Source organism: Lissotriton vulgaris, chromosome 12 (assembly GCF_964263255.1).
Source record: "Lissotriton vulgaris chromosome 12, aLisVul1.2, whole genome shotgun sequence".
NCBI lineage: Eukaryota > Metazoa > Chordata > Amphibia > Caudata > Salamandridae > Lissotriton > Lissotriton vulgaris.
Genome location: NC_141700.1, coordinates 571,008,806 through 571,036,178, shown reverse-complemented (window position 1 = coordinate 571,036,178; position 27,373 = coordinate 571,008,806). Strand labels below are relative to the sequence as shown.

At 47.3% G+C, this 27,373-nt stretch overlaps 1 protein-coding gene across 2 annotated transcripts in view; it reads left to right on the top strand.

The window, feature by feature from the left end:
- LOC147677768 (V-type proton ATPase catalytic subunit A-like) overlaps positions 1-27,373 on the top strand; it is a 67,181-nt gene that overhangs the window by 7,361 nt on the left and 32,447 nt on the right. The window contains exons 2-3 of one of the 2 annotated variants that reach the window (XM_086945420.1): positions 6,869-6,961; positions 7,979-8,107. In XM_086945420.1, coding sequence (XP_086801546.1) covers positions 6,880-6,961; positions 7,979-8,107 — 211 coding nt within the window. In that variant the 5' untranslated portion in view covers positions 6,869-6,879. Of the gene's footprint in view, positions 1-6,868; positions 6,962-7,978; positions 8,108-16,944; positions 17,532-27,373 lie in introns of those variants that run through there. The other variant, XM_086945421.1, reaches the window with a different exon arrangement.

Below are 27,373 nucleotides of genomic sequence, written 5' to 3'. Positions count from 1 at the left end.
GGCTTGTATATATTATTGAAAATGCTTCAACTTACAGCCCTGCTGACACCACGATAACGTTGCTGCTCCTGAGTTCCAAAAAGAGAAGGGAAATCCAGAGAGAAAATGACTTTCTTTAAAGGATTACCTTTCCGCTACAACTCTCACCTGTCATGACGTCATGCCGTAACTTCTCCACTAGTGAGAAGTGAGCAGTGTGAGCAGCGCACATCGATGCGCACACTGCAGTCTGGAAAAAAACAGGCCGCCTGTGCCAGGGCAGAAAACAGAGCCCGATAGAGAGCCGTTTCGAAGCCCCCTTTAAAAAACTGCAGGTGCTCAGACACGGTGAGACCCGGCCCACTTAAAGCCCTGGTTATGGCATTGGATGCCAGTATATTGGCTTTGCCAATGTTTTTTAGAACGTTTTAGCAAACCTTTGCCACAAAATATATGAAAAAAGCTGGGCGGTCGCTGTCTTCCCCGGTACCCTGTGGCCTGTAGGGGGAAAGAGCTGGGCGGCCATTCTGTGGCGGGGTGAGCCCACCACTGCCCTCTGTTGGCCGACCGCTGGATGTCTGCAGACGGCCCCTAGTCCTGCTGTCTTTTACACCCCATCCCAGGGGCGGCTCTAGGCTCATGGCGGCCCTGGGCAGGGAGCGTAGGTAGGGGGCCCCGCAGAGTGGGTCCGGGCGGAGTGTGGAGGCCAGTGAAGAGGGGGGGGGGGGGGGTCAGGGTGTTTGGAAGTGGAACCGAGCCGGATGCTGCCAAATCCCTGCCAGGGGCCACCACACAAATATATATCCATCCTCAGAGGATTATTATATTAAGGGTATATATTGGAGTGGTGGCCCCTGGGGTTTGGTTTCCCTGTGCAGGTGCACAGCTTGCACATGCCTAAGGCCGCCCCTGCCCATCCCCTTGCTGGAGAAAATGCGATTCCAAGCTGGAACCAAGCTGCAGGGGCGCTCTGACACTTCCTCTCTGCTTGCCTGCACGTCGGTGATCTGCCGGGGATGGTCTAGAACAGCCCTGTTAAAAAGAATGAGACAGCCATGATGTCCCCACCCCTGCACTCCTTAGCTACCAGCCTCCCATAGCGCTGAACGGGCCTGGGCGCCGTAAACCATTCTCAAGTTCCCAGGAGCATTGAGGCAACCAGGACAACAATCGTGTAGGAAATCTGGCTATCACCAGCACGGGAATCCCTCCAGGGCCAAGATCACCGCCCATGAGTGCAAGAACGCCCTGTAGGCCTGGCTGCAAGCAAGAACCCCAGCAACGGCGAGAAGATAACGCTTTGTAAACATGTCATATATATGTGTCCAAACCTAATCGCTTCAACTTTCCTTAAAATGTGACCTTGAGTGAATTTGCAATTTGTATATATGTAACTCTAACTGCTAGTATCTGTAGTAGACTTACGTACTTAGTACAATTCTCATGCAAATTTAGGGCCATTTTATCAAGACAGGGCGATACAATATCGCCGGTTTTATCGGCAGGAAACTGCCACTAAAGCGGCAAAAATGGCTTGATAATATGCCCTTTTAAATTCCCACAGAAGCCCAGGTTCTGGTGTTAACCTGGGCTTCTATGGTAATTTACAAGGGCATATTATCAAGCCCATTATCGCCGCTTTAGCGGCAGGAAACTGCTGCTAAAGCGGCAAAAATGGCTTGATAATATGCCCTTTTAAATTCCCACAGAAGCCCAGGTTCTGGTGTTAACCTGGGCTTCTATGGGAATTTACAATGGCATATTATCAAGCCCATTATCGCCGCTTTAGCGGCAGTTTCCATATGATAAAAGCGGCGATAATGTATCGCCCTGTCCTGATAATATGGCCCTTAGAGACTATTTGTTTGTATCCTTTATGTAAATCATGTACTCTGAAGTCCTTCTGTAATGTAACTGTTTTTATTGTAAAGCGCTCTTACACCTTCGGGTAAAGTTCACGCTACTTAGAAACGCATAAATAAAAAAAGATGCCCACATATGCATTCAATGAGGTGCATATGCACAGGGGCCATCATTGAATTTTTTTGTAATGAAAGTTTATAAAAACCTTCATAGATGACTGCTCCGACATATGCCTTTGCGTGCCCACCTTTTCCATCTTAGAGTGGGATGGGACCTATATCTTAAATGGACACCGGTTGCAGTGCACACAGGATGTGTCGCACTACAAGTGGAGGGGAACTGGGGAACTGTAGGGCCCTCACACATGAAAATAGATTTGTTTCTTCAAAAAGCACTTTGATCAACCAGTCATTGTCAGTGGAATGGGTGACTTTCTCTGTGGGTGACAACATTGTGCTGCGGCGGAATTCGGACACTTACTCAGAAAGGAGCCACTGACTGAAGTGGGCTGACGCGCTGCCTCATGCAGTCTGCTGTGGCGGGTGGAAGCAAAATGTGTCTGACTCTACATAAGATCCAGGGATTAAAAGGGCCATTGCAAGTATATTATATGTATATTTTTTTATAAGGTTTGGGTTAATATCAGACATAAAAAGCATTCCTGTTTAAATATCGAAAACTGGCCAATAAGATATCTAAGAGATTTGGACTAAGAGAACTGTCTCACTGTTTTTATTTTAGTAAAATACATTTTAAAATTTGGATATTCAAATTCTCTTTAAATCTTGAAAGTGGAAGTTTACTGATCTTTCTCACTGTTTTCTATTTATGTTACTTTACCATGTCTAAGTACCACCCACTGTGAGGATTGAACCATTTCTAGGCACTTTGCTTTTAGGTTGTACACACACACTCTTGTAAATTCAGTCATAAATATAACTTTGCAACTAAATTAATTTTCTTATGATTCCTGTCAAGCATAAATGTGTTTACTACTGTAGATTTTTCTGGCACGAGTTTGAAAAAATGTGCGGTAGAAAATGCCACTGGTGTATTCAGGAATGGACCACCCCCATATGTATGAGTTATGTATGATTTGATTTGATTTGATTTATCGATTTATATAGCGCAAAGTATGCCCAAAGGCGTCTTGGCGCTAGATTTGGCCGGACATATATATAGACGGGTAAAGTCCTATCCTACGGGGTTCCAACCGGTCAGTTGGAGATAGCCATGTTTTTAGTAATCTTCTGAAGGAGATAAGTGACATACTGTTTTTTATTGATAATGACAGGAGATTCCAGGTTTTCGGAGTTCCCAATAGGAAACTTCTACCTCCCCAACGAGCCTGTCTGTACATCAGTATTTGTAGCAGTTTTGACTGAGAAGATCTTAGGTTTCTGGATGGCACGTACCATTTCAAGTGCGATCTCAGATAGAGAGGACCTGTGCACTGGAGCGCTTTGAATGCAATGCATTGTGATTGGAATATAATTCTTTTTCCCACTGGAAGTCAGTGGAGGGCTCTCAATCGATGTGAGACTGATTCGTATTTAGGAATATCCAGTACCAATCTGGCTGCAGCATTCTGCAGTCGTTGCAGTTTTCGTAAATATTGGGTCTGAATCCCCACATAAAGAGCGTTGCAATAATCCAGCCTGGACAGCGCTAAAGTAGGTACAAGTGTCTATAAAGCATTTGGGGGAATGAAAGAGCGAATCTTCCTGACCATCTTTTAAATACCCCAGAAAGTGGCCGAGAGATTATTGATTTGGCTGTCAAATGTCAGTCTATTATCGAAGATCACTCCCAGATTTTTAGCCTTGGAAACTGGCGTCGGACTATCGCCCAGGTTAGCCAGCCAACATCTCGATGACCAGACAGGAGGGTGGGGTCCTAGTAACAGGATTTCCGTTTTCTCACCATTCAATTTTAAACAATTGGTCTGCATCCAGGTGTTCACCTGAGACATACAGTTGTTAAAGCGATCCACTGTCTCATCCTCGTTGTTTGTTATTGACACGGCCACCTGGGTGTCATCAGAATAGTAGACCACGGAAAAACCATACTGCTCATCGAGGCCAAGGGGGCCACGTAAATATTGAATAGTGTAGGGTTCAGGGACGAGCCCTGAGGCACACCGCACAGCAATTAAATTTTTTTAGAACTAAAGCCACCCAATTCTACTGAAAAGGATCTATCTGTTAGGTATGATGTCAGTAAGGAAATAGAGGATTTCTGCATACCCAGCTCCACCAATCTGTCGATTAGTATTGTGTGGTTGACAGTATCGAAGGCCGCAGATAAATCTAACAGAATCAAGGCGGCCTTCCCTCCTGCATCCAGTGATCTTCTGAGTTCCTCTGTCGCTGTAATGAGAGCGGTCTCAGTTCTGTGACCCTCTCTGAAGCCTTACTGTGAGTGGTCCAGAAGATTTCTTGACAAGATAAAGGAGGTGAGCTGAATATTAAGCAGTTTCTCCAATACCTTCAACGGAAATGGTACTCTGGAGATTGGCCGGTAGTTACTAGGATCCTCTGGATCCAGATGTTTTTTTATAGCAGAGGTAGTACTGAGGCTACTTTCCATACATCGGGAAACTGACCTGACAGTATAATCTCAGAGAACAATAAATCAAGTTGTTCACCGAGTAATTCAGGGAATAGGTTGAAGATTTTGGGAGGACAGGGGTCTGATGGGGCTCCTGATTTGGTTGCCTTTACTACTTGGACAATCTGTTCCCACGAGGGAGAGGAAAAGGAGAAACTGGTTTGTGGCATGCAGAGGTCTGTCCCTGGCTTTGATGGCTTGGTAGAGGGAAGCTTATGGTCTAAGAAGGTTTTATACACTGTCTCTACCTTATTGATGAAAGACTGGCCCAAGGTATTACAGAAATCTGGGCTACTAGCTGCCTTGGATTTGGCCGGAAGATTGTCTAATTTTTTACTGTAGCAAATAAATCCCTACTGGAATACTTGGCCTCCATGATTTTTGATGTAAAGTATTTTCTTTTTTCCTCAATAATCAACCTCTTATATTCTGCCAGTGATTGAGCATATTTATTTTTATAGCCTGATCATAATTTATCCTCCACTGTCTTTCGGTTCTTCTGCACAGTCGTTTTTGATCTTTTAGTGTTTCCGAAAACCAAGGTTCAGAAGGCTTTTTTCTTCTGGAGATGAAGGTTTTTAAGGGTGCTGCAGCGTATAACGCACTTTTGACCCATGATGTTAAATTGTGGCCCGCTTGATTCGTATCTGCTACCCTCTTTGGGTTAGTTTCACGTAGGGACGTCTGAAGGGTATTAGTGTTAATTTTGGACAATGTAAAGGGCTTTCTCCAAAGTATAAAATGTTTTCAGTCTTGATAAAAAGAAGGCAAACACTGCACAGCATTGTGGCAAGACATTCCCAGTAAAGCACCTTGAACACTGTGCCTGGTGTAGTTTTCCAGGCATACTAGCGAAAAATGTGGTCAATAGGAGATACATGTAAAAATTAATTCAGCGGAAGACTAAATCTACGCCTTTATTCTTATATATATTTTCTTGTATCAGGTCCATTTTGAACTGGCTTGAGCATATCAATAGACGTTATTTTGTTATTCTGTGATTTGTGGGCTATATTCCAAATGTGTTCATTGGGGTGAATTAAAGTTCCAAGAATCCGGGTGACTTTTTTGAAGCTATCCGCCCATCATCTGAAAAATAAAAGGTAGAGTATGAAATATGCGTCTGCTCTTTGGCTTCCCACTGCCATTTAGACCAATTCCCTACTAAAAAGTCGAAATCTTTTAATATCATGGAAGCGAAGTCCAGTCACTAACTAGTTAGGGTCAGCAGTCTTCTGGGCAAAGGAGTAGCAAGGGAGTAGTCAAAAAATGAAACACCCCTAACTTGGATCCATACCCTTCATGACACCGAGTGAATGAGGCAAATGAGCGGGACCCATCCTGGAAAGGTTCCCTTCACCCTGATAACCAATACTCTAAGCAACACCTCACACTTCCATCCATCTTTTCTCCCGCCCTTCTATTCCTTTCACACGTCCATCCATCCTTTCTCCTGCCCTTCTATTCCTTTTACACTTCCATCCATCCTTTCTCCTGCCCTTCTATTCCTTTTACACTTCCATCCATCCTTTCTCCCGCCCTTCTATTCCTTTCACACGTCCATCCATCCTTTCTCCCACCCTTCTATTCCTTTTACACTTCCATCCATCCTTTCTCCTGCCCTTCTATTCCTTTTACACTTCCATCCATCCTTTCTCCCACCCTTCTATTCCTTTTACACTTCCATCCATCCTTTCTCCTGCCCTTCTATTCCTTTTACACTTCCATCCATCCTTTCTCCCGCCCTTCTATTCCTTTCACACGTCCATCCATCCTTTCTCCCGCCCTTCTATTCCTTTCACACGTCCATCCATCCTTTCTCCCACCCTTCTATTCCTTTTACACTTCCATCCATCCTTTCTCCTGCCCTTCTATTCCTTTCACACGTTCATCCATCCTTTCACATTTCCTTGTTCATGGTTGCTTTCTTTCACTCTTCCTTCCTTTCTTATCTCCTAAGCTTATAAGGCCATCGGGTCTGGTGGCCAAATTCAATTTAGCTGGTAAAATGGGGAAAGAGAGAGTGTGACGGGGGCCGTCCTTTATGATGCCAACATTCTTGAGGTCACACAGCATCAAACAGTATATTCAGATCTATTCCTGTTGACAAATACATTTTTGGGCTCCGGGTCGATATGGCCGGCATGTAGATTGCATCAATTTAGAGATTCACTTTGGATATGAACTCAATGGGGCCTTCATTGTTGGGTAACAATCAATTACAAAACCTGTCTAAATGCCTAAACTGTCTTTCACAATGAACTGTATCATGTGAAATTATATTTTAGGCAAAACCACTGTTCTTGCAGTCTTTGAAACTAAGTTCTGCAGACAACATTTTTTGGGTGGGTGAACAATTTAACAGGGTTGAAAATAAGAGCATCAATTCTAGTCAGGTTTTTCAATTTCTTTTAAGGTATAGCAATTATGGATTTCTCCAAACTCCCCAAGATTGAAAATGAAGAGAAAGAAAGTATGTTGGGATATGTCCATGGGGTTTCCGGTCCAGGTAAGTTAAATAAAAACAGCTTGCATGAGCAAAGTTGCATGTGAACAGATTTATGAATTAACATTTAACATTCAGTTGGAGGTCCTCCAAGAGCACACATGGTCATCATCTGGAAATAGCCCTTGATGTTTGACTTTAAAGCCAGGATTCAAGAAAAAACGCATAGATTAACATGTGCTCATAGTAGAATACGGATTTGCAAAGGTAAATGCTGTTCTGCTGGTGCAAAATGCTGCCTTTCTCTCCAATAAAGATTTCTCCCAGATCACCTCTCTTATCCTGGCCAACTCCTGCATTTGACACAAGTACATTGCACTATGTTTCCTCATACTCTCTCGATGGCAACTCTTCTTTTAGTATGCTTATATTGTACATGAACTGATCTATACATTTTATTTAAGTTGGGTATGAAAATTCCCCCCCCCCCCCAAAAAAAAAGTGCAGTTTAAACATTAAAGGTCTCCTTTCCTTTATTGAGGGATTTCAACCCAGAGTCAATGCACAAGCAATTTCTTTGGGTGCCCGCTTTGCAGCTTTTCCTTATATCATGACGCTGATTCAGAACTTTTGCTAAAGGGTGACATGAAAGTGATGCACACAATATTTCACTGGGAATGCATCCTTTGTCCTGCACATTATAGAGGATTGATTTCCAAAACTTTTTGCTCATGATGTTATTGGCAATGCCTGGTTTTATGTAATTAAATCAAGTGGCCAATTATCAGAATCATGTTTGGTGTAATTGAACTAGATCAGGAATATTAAATCTTCAACCCCTCTAAGTCAATAGCTCCAACTTTCATTTAATAACAAACATTTATTTAATAACGAAAGGCCTTGTACAGACCTCTTTTTGTATTGTGTGAACAACATTGTGTTACCCTAACTCCAGTCAGTGTACGAGTGTAGGGCATTGCCAATTTCCAACAGACGGGTCACTTATTGACTTAAAGATGGGATGACGTTGGCTATGAGAGTGGTGTGGCTCCCAAATAATAACCTTGTTTCTCTTCTTAGTGGTGATTGCATGTGAAATGGCGGGAGCAGCCATGTATGAACTGGTGCGCGTGGGCCACTCGGAACTGGTGGGGGAGATCATCCGACTGGAGGCCGATCAGGCCACCATCCAAGTCTACGAAGAAACCTGTATCCTTCAGCGGAGTTATCCAATTTCTCTCTACTGGCCAGGTCATACTGTTCACCACGCTCCATGCCTGAAGAAACACGATACAGCTAACTTTTACAAGGTGTTGGTAGAATGGGTTGCATGAATATCTCAAAGTTTTTTTTTTTACCATGGTGTGGTCCTTCAGATTTCAGAATTGTTCAATCAGCTGTGCTGCTGGTCAGTCCTGCCTGATAGCTCCTGATTTGTGAAAGGAAAGCCGCAGATTCGCAAAGGGATATTGTGTGACATGGAGTGGGCTGGGAGACCTTATGCATCTTACCAACAGTTTCCATTTCCAGTTCCATCTTACCAACAGTTTTGCTTTTCTTTGCTCCTAATACACACACAAAGATACTTACACCTTTTTGTGTTGTGCTAGCAGTGTTTTTTTGTGGTCAGCTGGGCATTTTGTGTACTATTTTGAAACTGAGCATTTTCGACCCAATTCACAAATATTTTGCTATGATTTACTTTGGTAGTACCTCTGTCTTACTGCTAAATTCCTTGAGTAAGCTAGGACTGCTGGATTACTCGTGGGATTTGGAAGTTGAGCTACATTGGAAATGTGCTCACACAGTGTGACTATCCACCAAGTAAGCTTACAGAAAACTCGAAACCTCTCCGAGAGAACATAGAAAATGGGTGATAACGTATGGTCCCTAAGCATTAAATTTACTTACCAAGAAGATAAAGAAAGAAAAAACAAGCCCCAACATCTTCCCTATTTTCACCACAAACACCAATCCACAACTCTAACCTACACACATAATGCCCCACTGACGGCTACGGACGACAACAGCACATACAATACACAGACAACAAATAAAGTGGAAGTTCACACTCAAAACACACACACACGCTTAAAATATCAAAACCAGCGGAAATGTTGAGGCAACAAAATCCAGGACAATTATTTTTAATACGTTTTTTTATAAACAGATTTTATTGATTTTAAACCACAGTGAGTGATAAAGTAGAACAAATGAAACACTAGCATCTTGATACAGAATGTGAGTCAGTGTTCGAACAAACCAATGGCATTCAAGTAGTACATTACAGTTGTAAAAATCACTGTCCAAATCTCCTTACAGGTTACAATCTTAGACAAATTGGCCCAACCATGATTACCTAGTCTTAAAATGCAAAATTCAGTATACTTCATTATCCCCAAACAAGTGTTGTATGCACCAGAACTCCTGTTCCCCTCTCAGCCTCTCTTCCAGCACTTACCTACATTTCTGAGACCAACCACAACATGCCCACATCTTTAGTAGGTTGAAAATCCTCATCGCCCATCAACATTCCTTCTTTGCAAGACTTCATCAATTGCACCTGACTATAACCATTGCATCTCTGATACAAAGTTAAATGTCATCTATTACATTTTTAATATTAACCTAATGTAACAACATTCCTTGACCTTATCCATTCTCTACAGTTTGGAGAACCTAGAGTTGTCATCATGCAGTTTGCCACTCTTGGCATTGACCCTTCACCTGCCCCACTCAATAACATCCATCCCCCTATCTTCATGAATTGTAGTTACATGGCTTCCACTCTTCGGCTTTCAAAATGGAGGCCTTCTTCTGCTGTCCACAGGTCCAGTCAACAGGAATCAATCAATCAATCAGTGACACTTATAGAGCGCGCTACATACCCGTAGGGTCTCAAGGCGCTGGGGGGGGGGGGTGCCGCTACTGCTCGAACAGCCAGGTCTTCAGCTTCTTCCTGAAGGAGAGGTGGTCTTGGGTCAGGCGCAGGTCGGGAGGGAGGGAGTTCCAGGTCTTGGCGGCCAGGTAGGAGAAGGACCTTCCTCCTGTAGTCGCTCTTCGGATGCGGGGGACGGCGGCGAGGGCGTGGTTGGCTGATCGGAGGTGGCGTTTGGGAGCGTAGAAGTTGATCCGGCTGTTGAGGTAGCTCGGGCCTTGGTCGTGTAGGGCTTTGTGTGCGTGGGTGAGGAGGCGGAAGGTGATTCTTTTGATGACGGGGAGCCAGTGAAGGTCTCTCAGATGTCCGGTGATGTGGCTGGTTCGTGGGATGTCGAGGATGAGTCTGGCTGAGGCGTTCTGGATCCGCTGGAGTCTCTTCTGGAGCTTGGCGGTGGTACCGGCGTAGAGGGCGTTGCCGTAGTCCAGTCGGCTGGTGACGAGGGCCTGGGTGACGGTCTTCCTGGTCTCGGTGGGGATCCACCAGAAGATCTTCCGTAGCATGCGTAGGATGTTGAAGCACGCCGAGGAGACGTTGTTGACTTGCCTGGTCATGGAGAGGGAGGAGTCCAGGATGAAGCCCAGGTTGCGTGAATGGTCTGTCGGTTTGGGTGCGGTGCCCAGGGCGGGAGGCCACCAGGAGTCGTCCCAGGCGGAGGGTGAAGAGCCCAGGATGAGGACCTCCGTCTTGTCAGAGTTCAGTTTCAGGCGGCTGGTCGTCATCCACTCGGCTACCTCTTTCATCCCTTCGTGCAGGTTGGCTCTGGCGGAGGCGGGGTCGTTGGTCAGGGAGAGGATCAGCTGGGTGTCGTCGGCGTAGGAGATTATGCTGAGGTTGTGTTTGCGTACGATGGCCGCGAGTGGGCTCATGTAGACGTTGAAGAGGGTGGGGCTCAGAGATGATCCTTGAGGGACGCCGCAGATGACTTCGGAGGCCTCTGACTTGTACGGTGGTAGGCGGACTCTCTGTTTTCTTCCGTCGAGGAAGGAGATGATCCATTCCAGCGCCTTGTCCTGGATTCCGATGTTGCTGAGGCGCTGTACTAGGGTGCGGTGGCAGACCGTGTCGAATGCCGCGGAGAGGTCTAGGAGGATGAGGGCCGCTGTTTCTCCATTGTCCATCAGGGCTCGGATGTCATCGGTGGCGGCGATGAGGGCGGTCTCGGTGCTGTGATTGGCTCGGAAGCCGGACTGTGAGGGGTCGAGGGATCCGTTCGTCTCGAGGAAGGCGGCCATCTGCTTGTTGACGGTCTTCTCGATGACTTTGGCTGGAAACGGGAGGAGCGAGATGGGGCGGTAGTTCTTGAGTTCGGTGGGGTCCGCTGTTGGTTTCTTGAGTAGAGCGCTGAGTTCGGCGTGTTTCCAGCTCTCAGGGAAGGTGGCGGTGTCGAAGGAAGTGTTGATGATGTCTCGCAGGTGGGGTGCGATGACAGCGTCGGCCTTGTTGAAGACGTGGTGAGGGCAGGGGTCGGTCGGTGATCCGGAGTGGATGGAGTTCATCGTGCGGATGGTGTCTTCGGTGCTGATCGGGGTCCAGGCGTGGAGGGTGGTGGTGGGGGGTGGTTGTTCGGTCATGGTGTGCGTTGGTTGGTTGTTGAAGCTGTTGTGTATGTCCGCGATCTTGTTGTGGAAGTATGAAGCGAGGGAGTTGCAGAGGTCTTGCGATGGGGTGATGTCGTTGTTTCCTGCGCTGGGGTTGGAAAGCTCTTTCACGATGTTGAAGAGTTCCTTGCCGTTGTGTGCGTTGTTGTCCAACCGGTCCTTGAATGCTGTTTTCTTGGCGGCGCGGATCAGCTGGTGGTGCTTCCGGGTGGCAAGCTTGAAGGAGGTCCTGTTGTCCGGTGTAGGTTCCCTTCTCCAGACTTTCTCGAGGGCTCGGCAGTTCTTCTTGGAGCTCTTGAGTTCGTCGGTGAACCACGGGGCTTTCTTGCTGCCGGGTCTGCTGGGCGGGGTCCTCAGCGGGGCGAGCTCGTCCGCGCAGATGCTGATCCACTTCGTGAGGTTGTCGGCGGCCTGGCTGGGGTTCGCTGAGCTGGCAGGGGGGTGCTGGCTCAGGGAGGTGGCGAGCTGGTCTGCTGTGATCTTGTTCCAGCTTCTGCGGGCGGCCTGTTGCTGGTGGTGGTGGGTCGTCGTTCTCTTGAAGGTGAAGTGGACGCAGCTGTGGTCCGTCCATTGAAGCTCTGTGGCGTGGCTGAAGTCGATGTCTGTGCTGGAAGAGAAGACTGCGTCGAGTGTGTGTCCGGCGAGGTGGGTGGGGGTGGACACCAGTTGCTTGAGTCCAAGATTGGCGAGGTTGTCGAGCAGGGTGCTGGTGTTGCGGTCGTTGTTGTTCTCCAGGTGGAAGTTGAGGTCCCCCAGGAGGATGTAGTCCGCGGAGGGGAGGGCATGCGGGCTGACGAAGTCGGCGATGTCCTCGCTGAATTGTGTGCGTGGTCCAGGGGGTCGGTAGATCAGGGTGCCTCTGAGGGTGGTGTTCGGGTTGGTGTGGATCTGGAAATGCAGGTGTTCGGCGCTGGTCAGGGTGTTGTCGGTGCTGGTCGTGAGACGGATGGTGTTCCTGTGGATGATGGCGATGCCTCCTCCCATCTGGTTGGCGTTGCGGTCCCTCCGGACGATCTTGTAGCCCTCTGGGATAGCGATGGCGATGTCGGGAGCTGAAGAGGCGTTCATCCAGGTCTCCGTGAGGAAGGCAACGTCTGGGGCTGTGGCGTCTAGGAGGTTCCAGAGTTCGATGGCGTGTCTGTGGACGGAGCGGGTGTTGAGCAGGATGCACTTGAGGTGGGTGCTGCTGGTGTTCGACTTGGCGGGTGCTGGTGCGAGGCCGGTCCGGATGCAGGTGAATTTGCAGGCGTGGCAGCTGAAAGGTCCGTGGGTACGTCGTGGAGTGGCTTGATGGCATTCTGGGAGTCGGCCGGTGTTGAGTGCGATGAGGGTGGCGGCGGAGTACGTCAGGCGGGTCGGTCGGGGTCTTCGGGGGCCAGGGGTCCTGGCGCTGGTCGCGATCCGGTCGCGGACGGGCGCAGACGGGCTTACCTTTGGCGCGCCTTCGGCGCACAAACGGCGCGCCCGCTGCGCGTGACCGCTGCGCGTTCGCACGGTCGCCATTTAAGGCGAAGTGCGCGGGTGGGCGGAGCAGCTGGGAGGCGGGAGCGGGGAGGGTACAGAAGAGAAAAAGGGGCGGGGGAAAGCGGCGGTGGCGGGAAGGGAGAGCGGAGGGCGGCGAGGTAGGCGGACAACCAGGAAGGAAAACGTAAACACAGGAACAACAAAATTAATAAAAAGCAGGCACAAATGGGGGCAAAAACAGGGTAAAAGACAACACCTAGCAACAGTAACAGGAGAGCCGGCAGGCGATCACGGAGCACGCCGGAGGGGGCGTGGTCAGCGGCAGCGAGGCAGCAGGGCAAGGGGCACACGCAGCAGCTGGTGGCCGTGCGGCGCGGGGGTGTCCCACAAGTGGGTCACACTCACCTGCGTCGCACGGTCGCCATTTAAGGCCAAGTGCGCGGGTGGGCGGAGCAGCTGGGAGGCGGGAGCGGGGAGGGTACAGAAGAGAAAAAGGGGCGGGGAAAGCGGCGGTGGCGGGAAGGGAGAGCGGAGGGCGGCGAGGTAGGCGGACAACCAGGAAGGAAAACGTAAACACAGGAACAACAAAATTAATAAAAAGCAGGCACAAATGGGGGCAAAAACAGGGTAAAAGACAACACCTAGCAACAGTAACAGGAGAGCCGGCAGGCGATCACGGAGCACGCCGGAGGGGGCGTGGTCAGCGGCAGCGAGGCAGCAGGGCAAGGGGCACACGCAGCAGCTGGTGGCCGTGCGGCGCGGGGGGAACATTCAGGATCTTCCAATCTAGAACTGTGCTGTGTTCTTTTTTCAGCGAGCTGTGGCTTTCATCCTAGAGAGCGTCAGTAAGATGTTGACTAGATCTGTAGTTCAAGAGGAACTCCTCAGCATTGTTCTTTTTCCTTCATTCAGTCATGATCTTGAACTTGGTGATAGTAAAGTCAGACTTCATTCCAGGAAAAAGGTTTGGATCAGGACCAGAAATGCGTGAGGGGGAAATGACTGTTTGCTAATATTACGGCAACTTCAGCTTTAATTAAAATAGCCAATTGAAACATTTAAAAAAACTAGCACAACCTAGTTAAGAAGGAGCTGAGGACTCTTGAGGCTTCTAAATAATTTGAGCTACCATCACGTTTCCAACGGCTTGTTTGCATTAAAACACTTAAAAAAAAACAGAATGTGTCTGTATGTAGCGCGGTGCTCGTGTAAAGCGCTCTGATACCTTTGGGTCTAGTTTGCCCTATATAAAACTAAAAAAAAAGAAATAGATTGCATTATTGTAACCCCCTCTATTTAAGCATGTCGAACGTGGGACTGTCAATACTTCGGGTGCGGCACAGCGCAGCGATTCGTTTGATATTGCGAATTGGGTAACTGCATCCAGACACAAACTACATTGGTTGCCTGTTTAGAAAACACTCCTATTTAAGTCCACTTGTATGGTCCATCAAGGAATCTACAACAGAGGAGCCTTCAAACAACTGATGACCATAAGCTGGTGATGCCTATGTTTAAGAACTTACGTCTCGGCGGCAGAACTCCTGGCTGTACGGTGGGGAAATCATGGAACGCAATACCGAAAACCCTAAAAGAGATCTCATCACACCTCCATTTCAGAAACGCATGTAAACCTAAATCCTGTTTTGTGCTTGATAATGATTTTGAGTTGGTGTCATGCAGTGATCTTCTTACCTCTCAGCATCAGGATGCCATGTAGGAATCACTAACAATACATAAGACGTTATGCATTAAGTGAGGATGAAGTTGATGAATTGCAAATGATAGGATATGCAATCTCTGATCATCTACCTATAAGATATCTTGTATATATTTTTCACTGTAAAGTTCTTTGACATTGTAGGAGCCAAAACAGAACTTTGCAGTGCAATCCTCCTCACCCTATCCTCTTCAGTTCTTTTTATCCTTCTCTCAGATATTACTAATCCTGTAAGGCTCATTACGAGTTGCCCGGAGCGATATCTCCGATGGGGATACAGTTTCGGTTACCTAAAACTTTTCTGTGGCTCCAAGGCTGGAATTATTGAGTTTGTAATCTCAGATCCCAATAATTCGAGGGCCAGAGACACCGTCCCCGGACTCCTCTGCTGATTTGCGGGGTTGCTGCTGACACCTCTACAACCCTTCCTTATAGTTAGATCAGCATTGCGAAGCAGAAAAAGCGCCTCCCAACTAAATTCAAAGAACTTTTACCCTCCTGCTGTCCCCCACTCCCCGTCCACCTCCCAATGCAATGAAAAATGGCCACTTACACTTACCACCTGCTTTGAGCCACGTTGGGCCTATTTTCCAGTGGAAGGGGTAAATCATGTAGAATTGGACGTAGTATGCATGTTATTCCCCATAAATACTTTTTAATCATCATCAACTGGGGGGATATTGGCAGGAATTATTAATTACAGTCCTGATATCTCACCAGGGTTAACTGGGAACTTGTAATTTGGTCCAAAGAGGTTTTAATCACAAATGTGTCTTGATAATCATGCTGAAGGAGATAATAAAATCATTCATCCCACTCTAGGCAAAGGACTTTGAAAGAAGCATTGCTGGAGTTTTCTCATGTACCTGGTGGGCCGGCTTCCAAACAAGTCATGCAAGCAGCAGGTGACTGAGGTCCTTGCATCATGCTTATTGTAAATGTCCTATGGGGATGATCCCATTCTGTAGGGACCCTGGGCTATGGAATTTGAGGGTTCAGTGCTACTCTTTGGTGATTAGGCCAACTTTATAAGTCAGGTGAATTGCAGGTGTAATATAAGGCAGTCTTCATTGGTCTTGTTACTTGCCACATCCGGTGGATGCAAGGTGGATTTATGCATGCTCCAGTGTATGTAGATAGGCTGTGGTGATAAGTCAGGAAGACAGAAAGCGGACTGAAAAAACTCCCAAAGAGGGCAACAGGGAGATCCTGGGGCATAAAAAGCATACCTCTATGATGTGTGTAACAGACACGAGGGGTCCTGTTGTTTAACTTTTTATTAATTTTGTTTTCCATTTGGAAAAAATGGCTTACATAACAATAACTCACTGTAAGAATTGAATGACAAAGGAGCATAGCTTCAGGAACTGCATGCAGGCTGTCTCCGATTGGATGATTTTAAACGCCCTGAAGCTGATCGGAGAGAAAACCGAGGTCTTGATCTTCGGTAAAGATCAAAACAGTTGGTCCAATGAATGGTGGCCTCCTTCTCTCGGAGCCTGTCCCGTACCGTCAAATTCTGCCCAGAATCTTGGCGTGATCTTCGATACTTCTCTGGACATGTCACTACAGGTCAATAGAACTGTTTCTACCTGTTGGGGAGTTATTAAGGTTCTTAGAAAAATTGACCACTATCTCTCCCCTCAAGCTCGCAAACAGACCGTGGTGGCCTTTGTTACATCACGGCTGAATTATTGTAACGCCCTTTATGCAGGCATCAATAAAGGCCTCATCCAACGCCTCCAGACCATCCAGAACGCGGCTGCCAGATTTGCTCTGGACGTCCCTAGCACCGCTTCTGTTTCTCTTGCTAGGAAGAGTCTTCACTGGCTCCTGATCCAGTCCAGAGTCTCTTTTAAAATCCTATGCCTAGTTTTCAGTGCCCTATCCGGCGGCAGCTCTGAGGCCATAAGCTCCCTTCTGAGTCCCTACACCCCTAGCAGAAATCTTCGCTCTGCCAATGAGAACCTTCTCACCGTCCCTCGGACAAACAAGGTCAGATGGGGCGGAAGAGCCTTTTCATCTGTGGCCCCTAAACTATGGAATGCCTTCCCCTCTGAGATCAAATCCCAACCCACCATGGCTCTTTTTAAGAAAGCTCTAAAGACGTGGTGTTTCACCAAGGCCTACCAGTAATCATGCTCTTTGACCTTATCGTTTTATTTGGCTAGGCGCCTTGATGCCCTCTGGGGCTAAGTTGCGCGATATATAAATCTGGCTTCATTCATTATTTAGTTTACAGATCAGGAACAAACTGCAATTCATTGTGTGAGTGTCCCGCTAGGTAAGTTCCCTATCCATTCTCTTCCTGAATGAATTGATTGAGCATGGCCATTTCCATCTCAACTTGTATCCTGAAACTGTTTGCCAGAATCCCTAAAATGTTCTGTAATGTAAAGAGACAACCACAATCCTCATAGGACACAATTTCAATCTCTATACATCCGTTCTTTCCCATACTCCATCTCTCCTATGTTGGACCATAAGAGTTTCCACCACTCCTATGCTATATCCCTTTGTGTCATCATTAGGGATGGCCATAACTCACCTAATTTGCTACAGCGAATTCCGTGAGATTACAGTAAAAGTACGCGAGAATTAAGTGAGGAGCGTAACCTGGCATTTAGCACTATTTTCTCAGCACAAAATCTACCCTTGTGTCCAAAATGGACCAGAGAATGACTACATCATTAGGAAACAAGCTGAAGATACCTGCTGTAACAATGTACAGTAGAACTTGGTGTAATAAATATTTCTGATAGGTAATGTGGGCATTTTCTAGAGCAGCGGCGCAAGGTATCAAAATTGTATACGTTTCACGGAACTTGACCGCAGGGCCTTAGTTTTTTGTGGCACAACTTCTTCAACAGAGCATGAAAAAATGGCCCAAAAGCTGACCATGATACCTTTGTATGATTCAGAAAAGGGGGTGGTGATGAACAGAGTGTCTGAATTAAGCAGACCACTCTTACCGAGTCCAAAGATCAGGGCTTGATCCATCACCGTTATTTATCTCACTGCACCATCCCAGCTCAGAACCTGGCTATATGCAAATCAGTCTGTCCCTGGCCCAGTGCATCATGGGAACAGGGCAGACTAAACTACCAAGCCAATTCTTCACCAGAAAGGAGACAAGCTACCGGGGACCGGTTTCTGGCATTTCAGCCGTCTTCGGACCGGCTTGCTTGAATCCTGATGGTGCAGTGAGAAAGGGACTCATGTCTGAGTATACCCTGCCACACCTATAGTGGCCAAAAACGATTCAGAAAAGGGGGTGGTGATGAACAGAGTGTCTGAATTGAGCAGACCACTCTTACCCAGTCCAAAGATCAGGGCTTGATCCATCATCGTTATTTATCTCACTGCACCATCCCAGCTCAGAACCTGGCTATATGCAAATCAGTCTGTCCCTGGCCCAGTGCATCATGGGAACAGGGCAGACTAAACTACCAAGCCAATTCTTCACCAGAAAGGAGACAAGCTACCGGGGACCGGTTTCTGGCATTTCAGCCGTCTTTGGCCCGGCTTGCTTGAATCCTGATGGTGCAGTGAGAAAGGGACTCATGTCTGAGTATACCCTGCCACACCTATAGTGGCCAAAAACGATTCAGAAAAGGGGGTGGTGATGAACAGAGTGTCTGAATTAAGCAGACCACTCTTACCCAGTCCAAAGATCAGGGCTTGATCCATCACCGTTATTTATCTCACTGCACCATCCCAGCTCAGAACCTGGCTATATGCAAATCAGTCTGTCCCTGGCCCAGTGCATCATGGGAACAAGGCAGACTAAACTACCAAGCTAATTCTTCACCAGAAAGGAGACAAGCTACCGGGGACCGGTTTCTGGCATTTCAGCTGTCTTCGGCCCGGCTTGCTTGAATCCTGATGGTGCAGTGAGAAAGGGACTCATGTCTGAGTATACCCTGCCACACCTATAGTGGCCAAAAACGATTCAGAAAAGGGGGTGGTGATGAACAGAGTGTCTGAATTAAGCAGACCACTCTTACCCAGTCCAAAGATCAGGGCTTGATCCATCACCGTTATTTATCTCACTGCACCATCCCAGCTCAGAACCTGGCTATATGCAAATCAGTCTGTCCCTGGCCCAGTGCATCATGGGAACAGGGCAGACTAAACTACCAAGCCAATTCTTCACCAGAAAGGAGACAAGCTACCGGGGACCGGTTTCTGGCCTTTCAGCCGTCTTCGGCCCGGCTTGCTTGAATCCTGATGGTGCAGTGAGAAAGGGACTCATGTCTGAGTATACCCTGCCACACCTATAGTGGCCAAAAACGATTCAGAAAAGGGGGTGGTGATGAACAGAGTGTCTGAATTAAGCAGACCACTCTTACCCAGTCCAAAGATCAGGGCTTGATCCATCACCGTTATTTATCTCACTGCACCATCCCAGCTCAGAACCTGGCTATATGCAAATCAGTCTGTCCCTGGCCCAGTGCATCATGGGAACAGGGCAGACTAAACTACCAAGCCAATATTTCACCAGAAAGGAGACAAGCTACCGGGGACCGGTTTTTGGCATTTCAGCCGTCTTCGGCCCGGCTTGCTTGAATCCTGATGGTGCAGTGAGAAAGGGACTCAAGTCTGAGTATACCCTGCCACACCTATAGTGGCCAAAAACGATTCACAAAAGGGGGTGGTGATATACAGAGTGTCTGAATTAAGCAGACCACTCTTACCCAGTCCAAAGATCAGGGCTTGATCCATCACCGTTATTTATCTCACTGCACCATCCCAGCTCAGAACCTGGCTATATGCAAATCAGTCTGTCCCTGGCCCAGTGCATCATGGGAACAGGGCAGACTAAACTACCAAGCCAATTCTTCACCAGAAAGGAGACAAGCTACCGGGGACCTTTTTCTGGCATTTCAGCCGTCTTCGGCCCGGCTTGCTTGAATCCTGATGGTGCAGTGAGAAAGGGACTCATGTCTGAGTATACCCTGCCACACCTATAGTGGCCAAAAACGATTCAGAAAAGGGGGTGGTGATGAACAGAGTGTCTGAATTAAGCAGACCACTCTTACCCAGTCTGAAGGACTGGGTTCTTTTGGACCCAGCGGTGCCAGGGCACAACACCTGAAACCTTCGTGGGTAACCTGCTCCGGCGTACAAGTCACAGAGACACGGGACACTTCCTTCGGCGTCAAAGAGTCAAGGTTTATTTACTGCAGGGAACACAGAAGTCACGACAAGTACACAACGTGCAACTTGGGGAGACTGCTTCAAATTGGTTCTGTGGATCGCTCCTTTTATACAGTTCTTACCCATAGGCTAACATTGAACACAAAGGTTTACAACTCAGTTCCCACATCTAGCTCCCAGAGGGGTCGCTTTGGTCGCTTTGAAACATACAAGGTCCGGAACATAAGTGCGGAAACATTTGGCGGTTCCCAACTGTAAAAACCCATCTTCCCACCATTAGCAAATTCCAATCAGCAGTAAAGTGGATCGAAACAGGAACGAAGACAGGTGCAGAGGAAGACGGAAACAGTGGGGAGATCAGAAAGGGTGTAAAAGGGGAGGTGCCGGGAAGCACGAGATACAGGCATCAAAGGGACGTGCCTAATGAGATGCACGGCTGAGACAATAAGTCCGTGCGGCAAGATGAGCCTCGAGCGGTGCCACCTGCCTTACAGTAGCAACCCCCTCGTCATAAAGACACTTTCAAAGAACATGTGTCTTCCGCAAATATCTTGGGAGTCCCAGGGTCGCGAAGCGGACAGCGTCCGTTCGCTGACTACTTGAGGGCAAGAGACAAAATGGATGCCGTATCTAAGATGGAACCCGTGGGTACAGATGAGAAGCCCACATAACAAACGAACGGTTTAAGTTAGCACAGCGAAACTGCGCACACTTACTAAACTCGTCATTTGCGGTTCATAGATACCAGACTCGACCATATTCGTGCGAGTCGAAAACACCACTTACAATTGTCACGGAACCTCAGACGCTCCTTTTGCCCTCATGTAGGCAAGCACTAGTCGGAATCATATTCGATATTCATCAGACCATCAAGATGTCGTTGTAGCATAGATCTGTCCAACCGAGTCCCCTTGGTAACAGGTGGGTGTCTCATACACGTTGTAGCACAGAGGCCACATAAGGCAGGACCACACTGCACACAAAGGCAACACGTGAACAGGAACGCTACCACAACCCCGATGATCATCAGAATCTTCCAACCCCAAGTCGACATCAGGCCCCAAAACCAACCAAGTAGCGTCCAATCCCCTACATCCACGTGTATGGATTCGGAGATCTTATGCAACTTCGAGATGGCTTGATAGACAGTAGGAGCATTATCAGGTATGAAAATGCAACAGCTCGAATGGATCACTTTACATACCCCACCGCGATCTGCCAAGACGACATCTAAAACCATACGGTTTTGCAACGTCATAAGTCTCTCCGCCTGAAGTTCTGTGGTGATATTACCAAGGGCACTGGCAGTAACATTAGCTGTCGATTCTACCACTCGAGTCAAATGTCTCAGGTTCCTACTATTAACCATAGGTCCCCAAAACGGGAGGAAACCCTTGAAAAAGTCTCCTGCCTCTTGACCGGCAGTATCCTCTTCGCTAATTACGCCTCGTACAACTCTAGTCTTATGGTAATCGGCATCTACAGTGAACGTCGGAGGCAACAGATTTGCAACAAAACATGAGCCCATGAAGTCTGAGGGCAACCATGTATATGCACGATCATGACAGATGAAGTACGTACCCTTGGCAGCCAGAAACACAGGGGACGGAGACATTGGCAGAACGTAACTTTCAGTGCAAGCACTGGCTCCAAGTGAGGCTTGCGAACCACGACCCACGAGACAAAGATTACCATTGTGGGGTACGACCCATATTGGAGGCGAGCTTTTAAGCTGCTTTTCATTAGTGAACATACTATATTCCCCTCTACTTAGGACCCTATAGGCTTGTACCTCTTCCTTAGGGATGAGAAAAGCATCATGGATCTCATCTTCCAAATCCTGTATTGCCATCGATAGCACCCACTGATACGAGGTAGGACCAGAGTGGGGGGAACGTTGTTCTGGAGTGGGGTGGAAACCTAGTGCGCTTCGAAGCATTGTTTGGTATGCTCGAGCTGACCCTTGGGAACTATACGGTAACACCAGATATGGAATTCCCTTACCCGTAGTATGTGGCATCAACCCACACACCCAACAATTAGTAGTGTTAACCACTAACTGATGCTGATGGAGGAGCTGGATAAAGGAATTGTTGCGGAATTCTACACGTCTAGCCTGTTCGTGTTCCGGTAATATGTGAAAAGAATGGGGAGAAACAGTAGAAGTAGTAGAAGTAAGGTTAGGGTAAGGAGTAGGAGTAGGGGTAGGAAGTAAAAAGTAAGACATAGTGTAATACACCCCACCCGCCAAGAATGCAGAAGCAGTTAAAAACAGTACAAACAATTGGAATACAACACATTTAGTACGACTGAGTTTCTGCAGTTTGACTCTATACGCCTGAGCTCCTTCCAAATCGTTCAGCTTCGAAAATGCCATTTCCCTACGACCGTCCGCAACGTTTCTTGACGCACTTCGTTCTGTGCAGCAATAGTCAATCCCCAGGAGTTCCTAGGAACCGACGGCCTTTAACCTAGCGTCAAGACCTACTGTCCAGAAGGAAGTACGCGCGCGGCCCTACGGCCCTCAATACACAATATGTATTTATTTAGCACAATAATTCTCTGCTGTGGAAGGAAAAAGATACAAGGAAGAAGCTTGATATGTGCACAAAACAAGTTTCAATGATACGAAATGTTCAAAGTTGATCAGGGGAAACGAGGATATTGCAGTTATCAGTTTCAGCAAAGCAAGAAAACAATTTTATTTGTCCTTAGTATGAGAACGCAAAGAATATCGATGTTTCCCGGGACGTGTCTGCTCGTCGAACAAAGGATCCGTTGAAGAGACAGCGTCCTGCTGATCAGTTTGTTGATTTGGTCTTGAGTCTTTTGCTGACAATGTTCCAACAGTGGCTTTCTGCTGCGCTGAGAGTTCTTCAACAAGCTGTGCGTCGCTAAAAGGCACAAACGCCGGCAATGTCTCTGCTTCTGTTGACGCAATGCCTTTCCTCACCCACGGGTCTGCCGGTAAAGGAATAGGGACTCGTTTACAATGGGTAGCATGTACCCAATTCTTCCGCCCCTCAAGACGAACGGCAGTCCTCGTGGCCAGGAGCACCTGGTAAGGTCCAACAAAGCGGGGGTCCAGATTCTTCTTGCGTGAGAAGTTACGGGTGACTACCCAATCACCAGGATGGAGCTGGTGACCCGGACCCTCCGTCTGCGTCGGCAAGGCGTCGTAAACCTGTTGATGAATTAACCTCAGTTTAGCAGTCAAGTCATGTAAGTAGTCAATCAACATCGGATACTCAAGATCAACGAATATTCCTGGCCTAGGAACCCCCCACACATTCGCAGGACGGCCGAACACTATTTCATAGGGACTAAGCCCTATTCGGGAGTGTACAGTCGCCCTAGTTGACAGTAATGCTAGAGGCAAAGCGTCAGGCCACGAAAGTCCAGTCGTAGCCTGAATCTTCGCTAATTTTAGTTTAAGGGTACCATTGTAACCTTCAACCAATCCAGCTGACTGGGGATGATTGGCGCTGTGGAATTTTTGATTAATTCCAAGGCCCTTACACACACTCTTCATCACACTTCCAACAAACTCACTTCCGTTATCTGACCACACGACTCTAGGCATTCCATACCGAGGAAAGTATTCCTTCAGTAGGATTTTCGCAGTAGACAAAGCAGTATTATCTTTGAGGGGATAGGCCTCGATCCATCGGGAGAATGCGCAAACCACAACCAAAACGTATTTCAGGTTATTGCATCGCTCCATATGGATGAAGTCCAATTGAATCACCTCAAAGGGATACGAAGGAGGAGCAAAACTGCCAGGGGGAGTTGGGGTTCCTTTGCCAGGATTGTACATTATACACACCATACAATTCTTCACCAGACGTTCAGCACACTTCGTAATACCATCATTCTTCCACACATCAGCCAACAACTTGCAAATACCTTTCGCGCTAATATGTGCTAACCCATGTGCCATTGTCACAACGGCTAGTACATACGCATCCGGTAACATCCATCTTTTCTGATCCGACAAATCGATCCAGCAACCATTCGCATCCAACCTTCCCGTACTTTCTTTCCACTTCGTCTTTTCAGTGTCGGTGGCCTCATTCTGAATCGCTTTCACACTCTCTATAGTATCCTCACACATACTCGACTCTGTAGGCCACCTAACCGAACTCGTCACATACATTCGAGTGCTAAGGTTCCGGGCAGTCTCCTTAGCAATCTCGTCTGCAAACGCGTTACCACGACCAACATCATCCGTCACCTTACGATGCGCACTACACTTAACAATTGCAACTTGAGCAGGCAAAGTCAATGCATCCAAAAGATCGTTCACGAGCTGGCCATGCTGTATTTTCGTGCCATGCGACGTGAAGAAACCACGCTCTCGCCACAACCGTCCAAAGCTATGCGCTACACCGAAAGCGTACTGACTATCGGTGTACACATTCACACGTTTACCTTTTGCTAATACACATGCTCTAGTAAGAGCAATCAGCTCTGCAGCTTGGGCAGAATTCTGATTCAATCTCGCAGTCTCAACAACAGTATTCAACGTCACAACAGCATAAGCAGTAGTTACATCACCATTCGGCAATTTAAAACATGACCCATCCACATACAGGGTGCCGTCAGGGTCTTCCAATGGGGTGTTTTTAAGGTCCACTCGACCTTTCGTTTCCTCCTCTGTACGCAAGTAGCAGTCATGTTCTGCTACTTCATCTGACTCTGCACTAATTGGTAACAAAGTTGCCGGATTTAGGACATTACAACGTTTTATCTGAATGTGGCTTGCCAAGAGCGTCAATTCGTACCCAGATAACCTTGCACTCGTCAAGTGCTGAGTTTTCGTTCGATTCAGAAGAGTATCGACTGCATGCGGAACCATCACCGTAAGCATATTATCCATGACCAATCCTGCTGATTGTCGGATGGAGACCGCAGCTGCCGCAGTTGCTCTCAAACAACTCGGCAATGCTCTAGCTACTGGGTCTAAGGTCGAGGAAAAATATGCACATGGACGTTGCTTACCACCAAAAGGTTGCGTTAAGACACTCAACGCACAACCTTCCCTCTCGTGAACATATAACGTGAACGGTTTGCTGTAATCAGGGGTACCTAACACAGGAGCCGAACACAATGAATCACGCAATTCAGAAAAACTTTTCTGACATTCATCCGTCCATGGTAAAGGAGTTGAAACATCCTTGCACGTAAGAGCCACCAATGGTTTCGCTAGCAATGAAAAATTAGGAATCCACTGCCTGCAGTACGACGTGATACCTAGAAAGGCACGCACATCTCTCTGGGTTTGTGGCACAGCCATTCGCGCAATCGCTGCAATTCTCTCTGGGGTCAATCTCCTTCCCTCCTTTGACAATAAGTGACCTAGATAGGTTACTTCTTGACAACAATATTGGAGTTTAGAAGGTGACACCTTGTGATTCAACTCACAGAGATGTTGCAGCAACGATACCGTAGCAATTTTGCAAATGTCCTGAGTATCAGCAGCCACCAATAAGTCGTCGACATATTGGATTAAAGCCGCACCAACCGGCAACCTAAACGCATCCAGTTGACCCTTCAAAGCTTGACTGTAAATCGATGGACTTTCACAGTAGCCCTGAGGAGCGCGTTTGAACCGGAAGCTACGTCCACCAAGAGAGAAACCGAAAAGGTCCCTGCTCTCTTCGGCAATCGGGATGCTGAAAAACGCATTTTTCAAATCAATCACCGAAAACCATGAAGCAGTAGCTGGAATCAGAGTCAGTAGCGCCGTGATGTCAGGCACAACAGGGAATTGAGGAACCACAATTTTATTTACCTCCCGTAAATCGATAACAAAACGATAAACAGGCGGTTTGGTAGGATCAGTACGTTTAAGAATGGGCAGTACAGGGCTATTGCACACGTTTCCCCGAGTCTCCTCAATAACATCTTTCTCGATCAAATCATAGATGATCGCTAACAAAGCTCGTTCACCATCAAGGGAGATACGGTACTGGGGAATACGTGGCAATCGCACATTCGATTTCAACTGAACAACATAAGGGGAGATATCAAGTAGGCCCACATCGTTTGGACCCGTCGCCAACAAAGACGCAGGAAGAGAATCCAATTCCGGTGGAAGCTTATCGAGGGACAAATACATGGGAGAGACTACTTTCTCTCCGAACGTAAGCTTTACACCCGCAGGAGAACAATACAAAGTTGCATACAAACGTTTAAGCAAATCCAGACCCAAAAGATTTTCACCACAACTAGTGGTTAAAATCAACGGAGCTTCGAGCTCACGAGGCCCAATTTTAAGGGGCAAAGGGCGCGAAACTGGATTGCTAACGGGGGCGCCAGAGAATCCAACGGAAACATTTGTTAAGCCAGACAAAGGTGCGCCAGGGAGTTTCGAATGCATAATAGAACTTTTCGCTGCACCAGTGTCCAACAGAAAAGGCTCAACGACGCCCGATGTAGCAACTGCGACGTAAGGCCCTCTCTGATCAACCGGAACTGATACCACTCCCTCTCCTTGTCTTTGGCTGTCCTAGTAATTACTGTCGTCAGTTCCCTGATCGACGTAATAATCGTCTACATTGTACTGCGCAGATCGTCCTTGTGATGATCCACGTTGATCGAAACAATTATTAGAATTTGATGAGTTGTCAGAGCGGTCGTTCTGAGCACCACGACCTCTACCACGTGATGCATTCTGTGAACCACCACGGCCTCCTCTAGACGAATTACCACTATTACGGTCATTTAAAGCAGGACAATCAAATTTAATGTGTCCCTCCTGTCTACAATAAGCACATTGATTGTACCCTAATGAAGATCTTTGGAAAGAGGAATCATTACGCGACTGCGATCGATTCGATTGCGACTGTGATCTATTCTGCTGAGACGCATTCTGATTAGAACGCGGCGGATATGCTTGTTGCAACAACACTTTAGTTTTCAGCTCTTTCGTCTTTTTATCAGCACGGTCATTTTCCTCTTTTTCTCTATTCTCGTAATATTGCGCCGTAGCCAGAATCTGAGCTGAGGTAGAAACGGCCCACGCACTTTCTGAATTCTTCAATTTATTGCACAAGTCGGGCAATAAGTTCGATACACATTTATCCACAAACAGCCTTTGTCCACCCTCAGTACCCATATCCTGTCCACTATGATCAACGAATGTTTCCTCAAACCTCGTAAAGAAGTCTGAAACACTCTCATCTTTCTTCTGCTTACAGGCTGACAACTTATCCCAATTTACCCTCATAGCTGGCATAAGCGTTTTCATTAACGTAATGATTCGCTGGGGGAGAAGTTCAATCAACTGATCGGGTTTAGTAGCAGCCGCTTGTCCAGCGTCTGCCGCTGTAATAGCAGCCCAATCACCACCTAATTCATTTGTGTGATCTTGGTGACGAATCTTGGCCCATACCGGTTGCGGTACGACATTGCCGAACAACATGTCGATATCGGCAAGATTCATTACCGTAGCATCTACGAGCTGCGATAATTCCTTATAATACCCAGCAGGATTTTTACGAGGATCGGGCAAAGTTTGTTTCACCTGAAGCACTTCCGATCGTTTCCATGGGAGATGTATCCATATTCTCTGGAAATGCGCCGGAACT